At 42.6% G+C, this 16,870-nt stretch overlaps 1 protein-coding gene across 1 annotated transcript in view; it reads right to left on the bottom strand.

Moving 5' to 3' along the window:
* The window catches only part of Rpn1 (regulatory particle non-ATPase 1), a 79,439-nt gene extending 65,170 nt beyond the window's left edge, over positions 1 to 14,269 (bottom strand). Inside the window, exons 1-2 of the mRNA XM_080267336.1 lie at positions 14,124 to 14,269; positions 6,664 to 6,849 (exon numbers count right to left, since the gene is read on the bottom strand). Of these exons, the coding sequence (XP_080123462.1) occupies positions 6,664 to 6,849; positions 14,124 to 14,207 (270 nt within the window). The 5' untranslated portion in view covers positions 14,208 to 14,269. The remainder of the gene's footprint in view (positions 1 to 6,663; positions 6,850 to 14,123) is intronic.
* Positions 14,270 to 16,870: the final 2,601 nt, after the last annotated feature.

Raw genomic sequence — 16,870 nt, 5'->3', positions numbered from 1 at the left:
GAAATTCCGTAACAGGTGTGGAATATGACGGGGTTCTTTTAGGATAAATGAACTGATGTGAACATTCATTGTATTTTATGTTTTCGTCAGTGAATGAAAGAATAGAGTTTATTGACTTCATTTGTGGTTTAAAATTCATAAAATATTAAAAACAGTGTTTAGATCAGTTTACTGATACATTTTTATCAACAAAGTTGAGATGGCCTCGTGGTTTGAAGTCACGTTTTGTTAAGAAGGGGTTTTGTTTTCTCTTTTCCTGTATCATTCTTTGTACATAAAAGAAGAAACTAAAGGATGATGAGCAGTACTGAATAGATTCTGAAAGGTGAGTGTTGTATCTAAGTGATAGTGGCTCATATCAGTCACGTTTTGTCAAGAAGGGGCATTGTTTTATTTTCCTGTACCATTCTTTGTATATAAAAAAAGAAACCAAAGGCTGATGATCAGTAATGAATAGATTCTGAAAGGTGAGTGTGTATCTGTGTGGTAATGGCTCTTATCAAGAAACCTTACTGCAGTCTTGGTTGGGGCAAACTTTTTTTTCACAGAACTGCCCTGCCAGAATTAGGATGCGTCTTTCACAATGCTGCGTCTTACATGCCGCGAAATACGGTAATTGCGAGCGCGTTCGGCGAGAATGTGTTGGGGGCGAGCTTGCTGTATGTATATAGATATATATATATATATATATATATACAGTATATAGATATATATATATATATATATATATATATATAGATATATATATATATATATATATATATATATATAGAGAGATATAGATATAGATATATATATATATATATATATTTGTATATATATATATATAGATATATATATATAGATAGACATAGATATATATATATATATATATATATATATATATATATAGATATATATATCTAATGTCAGACGCCTCAATCCCGTTTGGGGTGGCCACAAACAAATCGCCTCCAAGTCGCCCTGTCCCCCGCCATTTCACTGCCCTGCTCCAAACTCACATCCCCCTCTCTCATATACCTCTCCACCCCATCCCTCCATCTCATCCTCGGCCTCTCCCTCCCTCTCCCCCCCTCCACCTCACTCACATACACTCTCTTCATCAGTCTTTCACCCTCCATCCTCTCCACATGGCCAAACCACCTCAGTGTGTTCCTCATAACTCTTCCTATCACATCCACATCAACACCACAACGCTCCTTTATATCCTCATTCGTCAGCCTGTCTCTCCATGTGACTCCACAGGCTCCTCTTAAATAACTCATTTCCACTGCTCTCACTCTTGACTTGTGTCCTTCCAACAACGTCCAAGCTTCACTTCCGTACGTTAGAGTTGGTATCACAATACTGTCATGTAGTAACTTTTTCACTTCCATGCTCACTACCCTGTTTCTTATCACTGCTTTCAAAGAACCAGCAACCTTTCTTCCCTACTGTACCCTTTCAAGCACTTCACCCTCCAAACCTCCATCCTTACTCATCACACTACCCAAGTACTTAAACGTACTCACATTTTCCAATTCCTCACCATCCAACCTCGCTGTACATTCACTGACTTCACCCCTCTAATATATATATATATATATATATATATATATATATATATATAAATATATAATAAGACCTCACTGTAACGGACTAATTGGGGTCCAAACCATTCAGAAAAAGCAAAATTCCGATAAAAGCGATATCCGGACTTCCACCTACTAATCCGGACTTTTTCCGATATATCAGACATTAGTCCAGATTGCATGAATAGTTTTTAAACAGTTTTGACTACCATTGTGGTACTGTACTGTGTTATAACTTCATTACATTAATCAAATGGTATAATATATAAAATAATACTGTACTGTGCACTGATAAACATGCCTTTTATTTACTTTATTGTGGTGAACATAGCTGAAGTGGTCAGGCAGTCTGGACTGCTTTTGGCTTTATGAGACTTTTTCCGATATACAGGAATTTAGTCCAGTAGCTCCTCAAGTCTGATAAAAGCGAATTCCAGTCTACTGAAGTCCGTTATATCGAGGTTTTACTGTACATCTATAACTTGATGTAGTACTGCCTGGTTCTTCCTTAGTCTTTATCATTCATTTTCTATGTCTCTCCTCCTCTCTTCCTATTTTTTCCATCTTTCCTGTCTCTTCTTATTGTTTTTCTTTCCTATCCAGGTGGCTTTACATTGAGGGAAAAGCCAAATGGTTTCCTGTAAGCCAGGAAACCATTTACAATGCTAGGTGGTAATCATAAAACCAAACCATAAATGCTCCCTACGTGGCAACATGTGGGTTGGTGGAGGGTTTGTACCCCTCCCCGTAAAACAAATAACTCAAAGTCAAACGGCCACCCCTTACGGGATTATGGCATCTGGCAATATATATACAGTACCTGTATATCCATCCATCCATCATCCAGTCCTACTTCGCCCCATGAGGAGCACAGGAGACCGGGGCTAGGCAAGATGGTCCTGACATTGAAGATGAGAGTGACCAGCCTCACTCATCCCTGAATGGCATCACATAAGCAATAATCCCCAGCCACCCCTTGGATATAAACTTTCATCGGCTCAATCCGATTGGGGTGCCTTAATTACCCACTAAACCAACAGGCGTCATAATTTGGTTATACAGTATGGTTACCACCCAGCGTAGTAAATGGTTTCCTGGTGTACAGGAAACCATTTGGCTTGTCATTCAGTGTAGACTCACCCACAGGCAGAAGGGTGACTCTACACTGAGTGACAAGCCAAATGGTTTCCTGTACACCAAGAAACCATTTACTATGCTGGGTGGTAACCATATAACCAAATCATGGCGCCTGTTGGTTTAGTGGGTAATTAAGGTGCTCCAATCAGATAGAGCCGGTGAAGGTTTATATCCAAGGGGTGTAGTAGTAGTAGTAGTAGTTGTTCCCTAGGCAGTCTGGCCGAACAGCTCCGAGTCCCTTAGAAAGGCCATGGCCGAGACCGGGCTTTCCCACAGAGCTCTCAAAGAGTGTATGTTGTGTTGTTGGTGTAGGTGATTGTATGCATTGCAGTCTTTCATAATGTGCTTAATAGTATGGGGTGCTGTGTTGCATCCTGGACAGGTATCAGCAATGAAGTCATTCAGCCTCTTCTGGTAGCTTAAGTGGGCTGGATGGTGCCCACATCTCAGCCTGGCCAGGTGGACCCTGTCCTCACGAGGAAGATAGGATTCAGAAGGGTGGATGTCAGGAGGCCGTGCATGCAGCTGTGTGTTGTCTTTAAGTGACTGAATGGAGCGGAGAGTGATCTGAGTGTGGATATGCTTCTGGAAGCTAGTCTGAGGTGGGCGAGGGGGGAGAGATGACAGTATTTGTGTATGGTATCGTGTGCTGGGTGCTGTTTTGATGTTCCTTGGTGTGGGTGGATGTGCTGCCATGTACTGTAGTGGATGTTGTGGGTTTGTGGAGGCTGCAGCAAGAAACTGGGTGCCTCTCATGTCTAGGTGGTCCTTGATGTAGGTGGTCTGTGGGTGTAGTAGCTGTGCAGCCTATGATTATTTTTAGGGCCTTGTTCTGTATGGTCTGTAGAGTGTTGTAGTGTGTTTTGGTCAGGTTAGAAACCCAGGCAGGGCTTGCATAATTCATTATTGAACGTATGGATTGTTTGTATACTGTGGTGGTGGTTTCTTTGTTGTGTCAGAATGTTGTATGGGCAAGTGACCTCAAAGCATTGAGTCTTGGTGTTATTTTATTTTTAATGTTTGTGATGTGTTGTTTAAATGACATTGATGTATTGTATGTTACACCAAGGATTTTGTGTGTGTGTGTGTGTGGTAGGGAAGTGTTGTTTATGGTGAGGTGTGGGATGTGACTGTGTTCTGCTGTCCAGTTTGTGAGAAGAGTCACTGTAGATTTGGCTAGGGCTATTTTGAGCCTGTTTGTGGTGAACCATTCGTGTAGTGTGTTGAGGTAAAGTTGAATGATGTGTGCAGCTGTGTTTGCGTTTTGGTGTGTACATGTAAGTGTTATATCATCTGCATAGGAAGCTATGTGTATCTGTGGTGTGTGGGGTGTGGGTACGTCGTGAATGTATTGATTAAAGAGTGTAGGGGACAAAACAGATCCTTTGGGGGATGCCGTTTGTGAAGTTTCTGATGTTAGAAGACTGACCGGCAAATGTTATGTGTGCACATCTGCCTGCTAAGTAGTTTGCCAGCCATCTTTTTGTGTTATTGTGCATGTTTGTGTTGAGTACCGGTATTTTGTTTGTGAGGTTGTGGCGGGGGATGGCATCAAAAGCTTTGCTGTCTAATGTGACTAGGAGTGTTCTGTGTGGTGGCCTAGCTGAGTTTATGCCATCGAAAACTCTCTGTGTAAGGTCTGTAAGAAGGGTGTGTAGTGGCCTAAAGCCATGTTGTGACTGGGCTAAGGGAATGTGAGGTGTGACTAGTTGTAGTATCAGTCGTTCAGTGACTTTAGAGGGGTGTTGATATATATACCAGGTATATATACTGTATATATATATATATATATATATATATATATATATATATATATATACCGCAAATTGACATAGGACCTACACACAGAATTGCTGTGGGAGAGTTGTCTGTCTTTGCTTTGTGTTTCCACCTCTACCAAGTGAATTTTTTGGGCAAGAAGTAACTGGAACCTCCTCTGGTGTTGGAAGGAGGTGGTGAAACACTCAGCACGTCAGCGCTTGCCCAGAAGCAAGAGTGAGAGTTTACGTTCCCGTCGCTCCGAGCTTGCACCTCCCTCTTTTTTCGTATGCATTACTGTAGAGTCGAGTTGTCATGTCTGGAAAGTACAGCTCAAGGGATGAGAGGGTCCGTACCATTGAAGGGAGGCAGGATAATGTCCCTATCAACACTGTTTGTGAACATACTGGACACACAAAGTCGACCGTCATGAAGATTCTTATTGCAGCCCACGGCCTGCCACCTGATGTCATACCAGAGCACAAGCATGGTGGTGGAAAGAAGACTGATGACTTCCAGAGGTACAGATACGCTTCTGAAGAAGGAAGTAATCAAGAATCCTCGACTGACAGCAGCAGAATTGAAGAGAATGCATCCCCAGCTGTTACAAGACGTTTCAGTTCGAACTATCCAACAGCGCTTGCAGAAGGAGATGGGTTTGCCAAGCCGCACTGCAGCCAAGATATTGCTTCTCACTAACCGCATGAAGAAGCAGCACATTCAGTTTACCAAGATGCATGCACACTGGACATCGGATGAGTAGAGAAAAGTTATGTTTTCCAATGAAAGCACATTTCATGTGTTCCAGGTGCGTTCTGCCAAGGTTAGTTGCCCTGCCTCCCGTAGTCAATATGACCCCGCTTACACAGTGCCGACTGTTAAGCACCCACAATCAGTAATGGTATGGGGGTGTTTCTCAGGTGAAATGGGAAGGGGAGGCCTCTATTTTCTTCCTATGAACTTGATGAAGAATGGTGGCCGGTATATTCAAGTTCTGAAAGATCATTTGTTAAACTTTTTTGCTATTCATGGGTGCGACTTTTTCATGCACGATTCAGCTTCACGTCACAAGACAAGAAAGGTGACAAAATGGCTTCAGGATAATGGGATTCAGGTCCTCCAATGGTCTGGCAACATTCCGGATCTAAATCCGATAGAAAACTGCTGGGCGAAGATGAAGAAAATCATGGGAGAGAAGACACCCTCTGGACAACCTCAAGACTGAACTGACAAATATTTGGTGCAAAGAAATGTCCTTAGATTACTTTAGAGATCTAAGTGATTCCATGCCAAAACACATCCAACTGGTCCAAAAAAACAAGGGAAACATTATTTCATATTAATGAATGGCATTTCATGAACAAACATTGTGATATACTATGATTTCTCTGTTTTTTGATACCTTGTGGGGGGAGGTCCTAAGTCAATTTGCAGTAGCTGTATACATATACCGGTATATATATATATATATATATATATATATGTACCCATTTTTCCCTGTAATAATGAGAGTATCAGACAATATCATCAAAGTTGCCACAGCCTCTATGCATATGAGCTAAGCTGAGAAAACACTGTGTAATAGACAAGCTATTCTGACCTTTCGTTACACCCATCAGGCAATTTTATTCTGTTGCCTTACGAGTACAGTATACTATGGAATATATGGAAAGTTCACAATTCCAGAAGGGTTTTCAGCACCCTCTTTCCTTGGCACTGTATTTGACATAACTTAGACTGTCCTTTTGTGACAAGTGAGGAAGCTTTTTCACAGGTGGGCATTTGAGAAGTTTGGAATTTTAATGAATTTGCTCAAAATCTTATTCCGAGCTTAAAAGTACCTCCTGCAACCACATTTTATTTTACTAACACTATTAGCATAGATAATCCTTAACAGAAAGAACAGGAGCAAAAACAAAGCTAGGCAGTCATCAGGCTATGTAGTTTTACAAAGCAGACAATAATCCCACCAGTTAAAAAAAAAAAAAAAAACTACTGTATTTAATCATAGCTTCTTACTAACTCCAGGTGTATAACACAGTTTTGGAGAGATCGGTTCTTGTGAAGATATAAATGAATACAAACTCCTCCAGCTAAAAAAATCTATCCTAAACTGGATAAAATTGTCCGGAAGCAACAAGAATCAAATGGAAAAAAAGAAGCATCATTCCACCAAAAGATTTTCAAAAATTCCAACCTTCATTGTCTGGTAGTGGAGCCTCATAAACTTCAGCGGCTTAGGAACACTAGTCATGGACGTTGTGGAAGAGCGAATCAAAGAACGAATCTGCTCCAAGGCTGGCTTGTACAGCTCGGTGTTTGATTCCTGCAAACGCTCCACCAGCATGTTCAATTCCTCCTGTAACTGTTTGTCCTCTTCTGACTGAAAAAAATAAATAAATAAATAAATAAAAGAGAGGGGGTGGGGAAACAGAGGCCGCACTGTCAAAGTTTAGGTCTGCAGAAATTCATAATTTATCTAGACTTATAATTATGGCTCTATTTCAATCATATACCACGTAATACTGTACAGTACAGTACTATTATGCACAGCGTTTTTACATACGAACATCTGCATCTGTTTTAGTAAGGCTTGTTAGATGACAACTGGTTAAGATAATGTTCTGGTACTTAAAAACATACCAGTAGTCATGTCAAAATTATAAAATTCAATAGACAATCACAATGTAAAAGTTACATCATGCTAAAATTAGGATGGGTCAGGGTTAACGCATATTAATGTACAGTAGATCTATCTATCTATAGCAGGGCAAAAGGTTTCATCCAGATTGGCAAAAGGCACTTTTGTGGTAGCCATCAAGTATTCCCACGATTGCATATTCACGGCTAAAAAACGCAATTTCACGCCCTCCAGCACCACAGGTTTCAGATTCTTGCCATGGCAACACAAGCTCCAACATTCAGTTTTGACCTCTTTCCTGCACATGTTCAGTGTGTCTGTAGGCTAAGTGTTACACTCTCACATCCCTAATTAGTAACTGGCAGAAATATGTCATCTTGTTCTGCAAGTGGAGACAGAGGTGGACCGGGTGATAGTGGAAAATGGTGTAAGAAGGCGTGAACCTGGAACAGCAGGCAGTAAAGTGAAGGACAAGTGTGACTACCGCAATGGGGGGAAAAGATGCGAGTATGATGACAAGTTAAAAAATAAAATCGCAATGGATACCCCCTAACGTCAAGTCCTTTAAGACATTTACCCTTGTCTCTCTGGTGAGTGTTATTTTTGAATGGAGGGAGTGTGTGTGATACATGTGTAAGTAATATTGCTAATCCATACTGTACTTAACCCCTAAAGTCCTACAACTAACTACTGTGGGCCTCAAAAGTGCGATAAAGTCCTGTGGCTGATGATCATAGAGAGGTTGCAAAAAACTGGAAAGCTGTAACTCTGCTTCCTTTATGACGTGAATGGTACCGAGCTAATGGAAACTAATAGATCAGGTGATGGGAGGCATGATCTGGCCCTCTCCCCAGGTGTGGGGACCCCCTTTCCCCAAGTCATCTCTCCACCTCCCTTCACCCCATGGGATCCTGTCCTCTGTGTCCCCTCCCACCGAAGCTACCCCTCATACCCACTCTAAACTGTACTGGCTGTGTGTGGCAGACATATTCCATAACTTTCCTCCCCCTCCTGATGTCCCCCCACACTCTCTCCACCTCCTTATTCCCCCTTACTTTTCAAGGACATCCCATTCTTGCACATAGCAAGGAGTGCCTTTTTTTTTTAATTTTTTACGGTCAATTGTCCTGTAACCATTAGACAAATGAGAGCAAAATATACAATTTCTGGTATGCAAAATCAAGCTCTTCAAATCTATTCGACCAAAATTACTTTGGTGCATTTTTTTTCTCTCTATACGTTCATTGAGGGATGATATTGCGGTAACCATTAGTCATACGAGAATGAAATATACATTTTCAGGTGTGTAAATTCAAGCTCTTGAAACCGGTAAGAAAATTTTTTACCTTGGTGAAAGTTAAAAAAAAATTGGACCCTTTTTGCAGTTATGCAGATAGGGGTGCTGGGAGACTTGCGGTCCCCGTATAGGGGTCAAGTGTATTTTATGATGCTTTTATGTGGTAGGTGGGGGCACCCATCATCCACTCACTCAGTGTAGGGATGCCTTATGGTGTCTACACTGAGTGACAAGCCAATGGTTTCCTGTACCCAGGAAACCATTTACTACGCTGGGTGGTAACCATACAACTGCAGTTTTTGGCCAGGTTGTCCCCTCTATCTAAAGTCACTTAATCATGGCAGACATTTTGGAGAGACTCAGAGGGCCCAATACCAGCCAAGGGACCCAACTAAATGGGCAGATTTGCATGGCTATGTGAAATGTGAGAGGTGTGAATGAGGAGAGCAAGAGGGTGGTTATGGTGAATGTGTTCAAGAATGCAAGATATGCCATGATGGCACTGTGTGAAACAAGGATGAATGGGTGTGAAGTGGAGGAGTGGGAGGGTGTGAAATGAGTAAGATCGGGCATGAATGGACGAGGAAGATGCAAGGAAGGAGTTGCTTTGTTGATGATTGAGGTGTGGCAGAATGGAATGAAAGACTACAAATGTGTCTGTTCGAGATGTATGTATGTCAAGTTCAAGTTTGAGACAGTGAAAAATGCAGTGATTGTAGTGTATGCACCGTGTGATGACAGACATGCGAGAGAGAAAGACAGGTTTTGGGATGAGCTGGATGAAGCAGTGGGAGAAATGCCCAGGAGCCATAAAGTGATCATAATAGGTGACATGAATGGAAGAGGAAGCATTGGTCCTGAGGATGACATAATGGGTTGTAATGGAGTACCCTGAGAAAATGATAATGGGAATCAACTAAAGGATATGTGACAAGAAAGGAGGTTGTGCATTTGTAACTCAGATTTCAAACACAAAGATGCACATAAATATACAGGGTATAGAGGGAACAGGGATCATGTTTAAAGGAGCCTGACTGATTATGTGCTCATAGAGAGGTCGATGATGGGAATGGTTGCTGATAAAAGGGCTGTGAGAGGACAATGTGGAGGTCAGTCAGATTGAATGATTGTAGTATGCAAGATCAAGCTGACAGGAGTAAGACAAATGAAGAGAGAGAGGAGCAGTCAGGGAGAAAGTCAAGAAGCTAAGGATCAAAGAAATGGCAGATGAATACAGGGCCAAAGTAGGAGAGTTGGAATCAGTGAATTGGAATGAAATGGATCTAGACAGCCTGTGGAATGCATGTATGGACTGCTTAGTTTGGGATGTTAAAGCAGTGTGTGGTGTGGCAAGAGCAACAACAAAGAAGAAAAGTACGGCATGGTGCGATGGAAAAGTTAAGAGAGCATTGGAGGAAAAGAGGAAGAAGTGGCTAGAGTGGTTACCGAACAATGAGAATAGGGGTTCAATGGAAACACTGAACAATGAGAATAGGGGTTCAATGGAAACACCGAACAATGAGAATAGGGGTTCAATGGAAACACCGAACAATGAGAATAGGGGTTCAATGGAAACAAGAAGGGCGTAAAGAGACTAGTGAAGAGGAAAAAGAAGGATGTCAATTGGCAACAAACATTTGTACTGTATTAAACAAAATTCTGCTTAATAAATGCTTACCGTACTTACAATGTAGCCTCGGTCAATTGGTACTTCTCAGCATGAAATATGCAGTGATTCAAGTGGTTTTCTTACAAACCCACATTTTTAGGGAAAATAATTTTAGTACTAGATACAACACAGGTGATTAACATTTGATTTTCAATCAAAACCTTTTATGAGAATATACAAAATAAACCTACTCTGCAAGATTCAAGAAGGTTACCTGAATGCCTGCGACAGTGTGTTTACCGACAATCCTGCAGACTGGACATGACATTGCATCGAACAACTAAAATGTTTAGTACAATCTAAAAACCATAAATAACAAAAGAAACCTAACTGGGGGACTTTGTCCTCCAGAAACCCCAATGACTGTGACCAACTTCATAGCATAGAGATTAAAATATGCATTAGGTACCATGCATTAAGAGCATTTGGTGATAATCACAAGGTACGTGTGATCAAAAAGCAAATATTTAGGTTCATAATACACAAGCCATCTATAATGAAACTATAAATTAGAATAAAGCCTGGTGGTGCTGAAGACAGACGGATGTCATCTTAGAATGCCATTTTCAACATAATTACCCTTATTAGTGCCTATTAATCCAAACCCAACTAAAAATTTAGTAGCTATAACATTATCTATTCTATTTTATGATAACCTAACCAAAACTATCACTTATGCATGAAATCATACTTTCCTCTTCATACTCGAAAACGCACTTCTGTACACCTTTACAAAAGCCATGCTTTCGTGAGGCCTTTTTAAATCAGCTAAGACCAGTCAAAGTTTTCTGGAACTACTTGATGCTCGCAAAGAATGGATTTTAGACCCGCACCATCCTTAACATGCTCCTATTGGCTGGAGGATGGAATAAGCGGAGTCATGCCAAAAGCAGCTGAGTTATGTAAACAGAAAGAATAAGATGGTAATACTGTACATCAATTTAGCTATAAATCTCATCTTTGTTAGTGTGTGCAATTCCTGTTTTCTGTCATATAAAAGAAAATATGGCAGCCTGCAAGTGCATCACTATTAAATTATGATAATGAGAGTTCTCATTACACCATGAGGTGAAATAGCTGTGCAGATTTACCTTTTCAGTTAAAAGAGAACTAATATCCTGAAGCAATGGATGCAATATCCATCCTTAAGGAATTATTACTGGGAAATAGTTGTAAATGCCGTCATCACCTTATAATAATCCACTGAGACCCAAGAATTTGAATTTCTCTCCAGACATTATTATCTTACTACTTCAGCCATGACTGATTATCTTTTTCAATTTAAATATATATAAACAGGTATTCATCTCAAGTAGCATCTAGATTTACAACACTGTCCTATGTCAATGCTGACTATTATTTGTGCAAACTTCAAGCTTTCACTTCTGTCAGCCATCTTTACCAGATCAGCTGTTTACCCCCGGCACAGAGCGCTCTTTGCTGTCCTTGCTGCCCGGTACTACCGTGCATCCTCTGTGCAGAGGACTAGGTAAACACAGTCCTGGCTCTGGGGCAGGACCACTTAAAGGCCAGTTCACACAAGCTAAAACGCGGCTGTTTTCTTCACCGATTTGTGGGGGAAAAATGACGATTTCGGCATTTCTCCTGGAAAGGTGTTCACATGTACAGAGATTGCAGAGGCAGGAGCACGGCAACAGTTTACAAACAAAGATGAACCACCAAACCGGTACTGAGTATGCAGCTCTTGCTCTTGGACTTTGCCTACTTCAAGATGAGCCTTCACGGCCACGATTTAGCTCGTGTGAACTGGCTGTACTGTCACCAAGCTTTCCAGTGGCTTCAAGGGTTGTATGCATACATTTTCTTAAGCATAAAATCATGTACAAGATTCCTAGTGTATACCTCTATCTCATACCCTTATAAGATATCCCTACAACTCCATAACATGTCAGGTAACCCATGGTCTGCCAGACCCCAATCTTTAGAGAATCACCAAAAATACTTACAACACCTTTATTCAAACAACCACTTGTACACAATTTCTGTAGCCCTTTTCCTTCAATTTGGTGCAAAATGTATGAAAATACAAGTGACAAAATATTGTAAAGAAAATTAAAATGAAAAACATTGACAAATTTTATTCCAACTGAAATTAGTGGCTGCCATACCAAAACTGTATGTTCCACCAGTTTTCTATTAATGCCTGCTGCAGACCAATAGCCAATGTATCTTTAAGATGAGAAGAACATGTCATAATAAATAATTTTTGGTATGAAAGATATATATGGGAAAAAAAAAAAAAAAAAAAATCACAGGTTAGGTAACCCAGGGTCCACTGGACCCCAGAGGCCCTTTAGCACGAAAATAGAGCCAGATCCCAAACTGACCTCATCACCTCCCTAAACTAGTCTACTACTCAGGAAGGTAGAGGGAAAACCAGAACCCAAGACCTTATAGTAATATAAGAAAAACACTAAAGAAAAATAGCGTGGGGTCCAATAGACCCAGGTTACCTTAGGAGGGCTAAAAAATCATACTTTTATACTCTTGTTCATACCAGATACACCCAAACTGGAATGAATGTTAACCTGTACCACGCTGGAGAAAAACAATATATAAATAAAACCTCGGCACCAGCCGATTTTGGATTTTTTATTTCTGACTAAATGGGCTTAATACATCAATATAAGATCCCTAGCACTAATAAAAGTACTATAACCACTGAAGCCAGAAAGTTGGTTGAACTGAGTCGGGTTGGTGCCACTCTACCTCTAAAATCTTCGAGGTTACTGAGAGCACAGCGTCTGTGAGCTTGTGAACTGATTTCGGATTTTTTTTTTTTTTTCAACTAAATGGGCTTAATACATCAATATAAGATCCCTGGTACACATGAAAGTAATCACCAGATCCCTGGTACACATAAAAGTAATCGCCAAAGCCAGAAAGTTGGCTGAATCCAGTCAGGTTGGTGCCACTCGACCTCTGACATCTTCAAAGTTACTGAGACGGCAGAGCGGCTGCAAGCCTGTGAAGACTGTCACTCAAATCCTGCGCTCCTAAATCAGTGCTGTAAGTTTCATTCATTCATTGCCAGACGCCATGTATCCCAAACAGGGTGGCCAAGGGCTTAGAGTTAATTGTTTTACAGGGAGGGGCACTAATCCTCCACCAATCCACTTGACACGTACCGGTAGGGATGCCAACAGCATCTGGTGTTCTCAGGCGGTCACCCATCCAAGTACTAACCAGACCCAACATTGCTTAGTGCTGTAAGTGTAGTGGAGAAATGTCTAAAGTTAGCAAGATACCGGCAGGTTATTACCCTCCATTTTACTTCAGTTGCTTGCAATGACTTCCCAATCCTGCAGGATGTAGATCTACGTCACTGGCATTTAAGAGGGGGGCATACCGTAGATCTTCGTCATTAGCGTGGTACGGGTTAAAGGAAGAGTAATAGCAGTAGTTAAGACACAAGATATTGTATTCATATTCATTCCCAGAGCTTTGCCTTGTTCAGTAATTCCATTTCATTCAGCTCGGTCTCTATCTCCTAATTCCGACAAAAAAAGCAGCCGCGATTTCTGCCGGGGGTAGCTCCTGGCAAGAAATAGCCGCAATTTAGTTTGTGTGAGCTGGCCTCAAGACCAGTCTGAATTTTTTGAGTCTGCCTCGCCAGCACAGCCATTGGTCTACTCTTGAACGGTCTGAAAGCCTCACAAAAATGCGGCAAGTCACCAAATAACTTCACAGGTAGACAGGTTTTAAATTATAAGAGGTGGTCCTACGTCATCTTAAAGATTACCAATGTAAAATTTTAAAAAGCCACAATATACGCTAATCTACAAAAAATAACAAACAATCCTGTCGGCAACCCATTCCAGGTGGAAATTTGGAAGTGTCCTATTTTAACTGGACACAATTTGCACATATCACTGAAAAGCCTCGTATGTATGTCTTCTAATACTGCAGATATACCAGGTGCAATTTCCACACTTTTGCAAGTGTGAGTACAACCCGCGGGGTGACAAAACGCGTACAAGAAAGTGCAAGGAGCCTATCTTTCACTTATTACTCTAGTTTTACACTTACCAATTCTTCTTTGATATCCCCATCTTTCTTTTCCTCATCTTTCTTCACCTCCTTTTTCTCCGATTTTGTGCTATCCTTCGTCATTGCTGATATATTTCAATTGTTTCTGACTGACTTCCGTTACACTGCCTGTCGCCAGTCCCTGTTTGTTGATGTTGCTACTTGCTAGTCAGATTTTGGTGGACCATCGACTTGATATAACCATCAGTATTTTATCATTCCATTACATGCAAGACCACAGCAAAATAATTGGTATAGGTTAATTGCTATTAGTCTTGAATATCTTGTAAAACTAACTACCAGTACATCTGAAATAAGTGTGTGTTTATATGTTTCACTGACATCTATAGTATGGAGAGGCTATCACCGCCGCGAGCGTGTGACATGGGCCGCCATATTGTAACACCCGCACTCGTAGCTTATAATACAAAAACATATAGGGATTTTTTTTTTTTTTTTTTGCCTAGTTCAACGAATTATATGGGGTACATTTAGCCAATGAGTATGAAACAACGCCATCGGTTGCTGTAGTGCAGAACTTACCTTTTCTGGCACTAATGCAGAGAGGTAATGGCAGAAAGGGAAAACATAGTGTGGTATTAACGTTGAAACGATGGTGATGTTAAAGCTGTTTTACGTCGAAGTGATGGTGTTGAAATGGTGTGGGAAGTCCTTACTTAGATATCCATGGAATGAAACCGAATGCAAGTGAAATATCCACCCCATCGGGAGACCACGTACAGAGTGGCGAAACACCCACCCTGAGGAGGGACAATGGAGAGGGTGACGAAATACCCACTCCAAAGAGAGACCACAGGGAGACGCAAAGAGCGTAGAGGGCCCAGACCAGACAGGCCTACGTCCCCCACCACCTTGCGCCCCTCTTCCCCTCAACAGAGACAGAGGTATGCTGCCCCGGCAGACTACTCTCCAGCCAGACCAGCACTCACCAGGATTGGGGTGGGACTTGCCCTTCGCCAGTCCCATGTAGAACCGCGATGACGGCCACCGTACGCTTCGCTTCTACCACCTCCCGCAGGACCGCAGCGACGGCCACCGTATGCTTCTCTTCTACCACCTCCTGCAGGACCGCAGTGACGGCCACTGTCCGCGCCGAGGAGAGATCGGCCATCGTCCGTCTCTCATCTACAGTCCCAGAGAAGCTAGGGCAGAACTGCGGCGACAGCCACAGTCCACGCCAGGGAAGGATCGGCCACCATCCGTCTCTCACCTGCTGTCTTAGGGGTAAGTGGAACTGTGGCGACAGCCACCATCCACACTGGTGAGGGATCGGCCACCGTCCGTCCCTCGTCTGCTACCCCTGTGACGCCCCTCACAGAGGACGTCCCTTGCTTGCCTCACCCCTCCAGAGGCTGAACAGGACACCCCTCTCGCTCTCCCCACAGAGCCAGCCCCCCGGCTGAGTTGCAGCTGGAGAGGATCTGGAGTGGCCCCATTGTGAGTCTGGGGATCCGCTCCTTACAGCCAGCACCCCTACATCGCACCTTGCTGTCGGACTCCTGGAGGAAGAGACACCGCAAGCAGCCCCTGACGGCCTCTTGACCCGAGTGAGGCTGCAGCCCCCAGTCACCCAGGGGCGCCCCCAGGACTCCAGGGGGAGACCTCCCTGGCCCCTCTGACGAGCTGTCCTCCTCCAGTAGCTGGCGCAGAGAAGCTCGCCTGTTCGGCCCCAGTCACGAGGGCTGACCTACCCACCGAGGCCCCACCAGCGAAGGGCCTCCCTCTACATCACCCAGCAGCTCACCTCAGACGACCCGGCCCCTAACAGTGGTCCCATGTCTCCTAATGGAGAGCACGCCTGACGGGACCCCTCCCACACCTGGATGACACCTGTAGCAGCCCAGTCACCAGTAGCCAAACCTGAGTCTTCCTGTCTCAGAGAGTGTTAATTTGTGGTGTATTGTGTTTAGCATTGCATTATCTTTATAGCACTATATGTGTAAGGTTGGTTGACCCGAGTTTTTATGCCCTGTTCCTCTAGTTGCATGCTCTAGACCCGGTCTTGAAAGGAACCCCAGATCAGTCGCTCGTGTCCAGAGAACAAGGAGTTAAGCTCTGAACACGTAGCATAACAGCAAGAGTGTAAGCAGAAGAGAAGAGGACATAGAGAGAAAGACTGAAGGTAAATGGGCCCCTTTTAGTCGCCTCATACATGCAGGGATACTGGGGAAGAATCTTCCCGTCCCTCCCCAGGGGGCAGTAATCTTAGAGAATTAGCAACAAGATATATTATTTTCTTATTTGTGAAATGTAATCCCTTCTCTCCTCGATGAATTCCTGTGCCCATTTTTGCACCCGCAAGCTGCAGAGTGGACCATGGCACTATAGTTTCCAGAATCATCGGCTGCTTTCAAAAACCCACAGACAAGCTCAGTACAAAAATAACGGGCATTAGGCGTGGAGTAACATGGCTGCCGCAACACCAACGGCGGACACAAATTGCGGCGCTACCCATGAGAAAGCCTCTCCAAACTATAGAGCTCAGTGGTATGTCTACAGAAGATGAACCGAGGAAGGAAAAACAAATAAAAAGATAATCCATACACCAGATTACAGGTGCCCCTCATGCATAAAAAAAATCAGTAACAGTTGGACTAGACCTGCTGTAGGTTGAAGTTTGGGGGGAAGTATTCTAGTGAAGCGAGTTCTGAAGATTCTGTTTGGGAAATAAAAGAATTCTAAAGAATTCCACCATTGACTATTCCCATGCTGTTCCTCCATTACTC

The sequence above is a fragment of the Coenobita brevimanus genome, chromosome 23, assembly GCF_032717465.1.
Source record: "Coenobita brevimanus isolate Jiangsu-jjx chromosome 23, ASM3271746v2, whole genome shotgun sequence".
In the NCBI taxonomy this organism is placed as follows: Eukaryota; Metazoa; Arthropoda; class Malacostraca; order Decapoda; family Coenobitidae; genus Coenobita; species Coenobita brevimanus.
The sequence above is the reverse complement of the archived record's forward strand: the minus strand, read 5'-3'. Positions and strand labels throughout refer to the sequence as shown.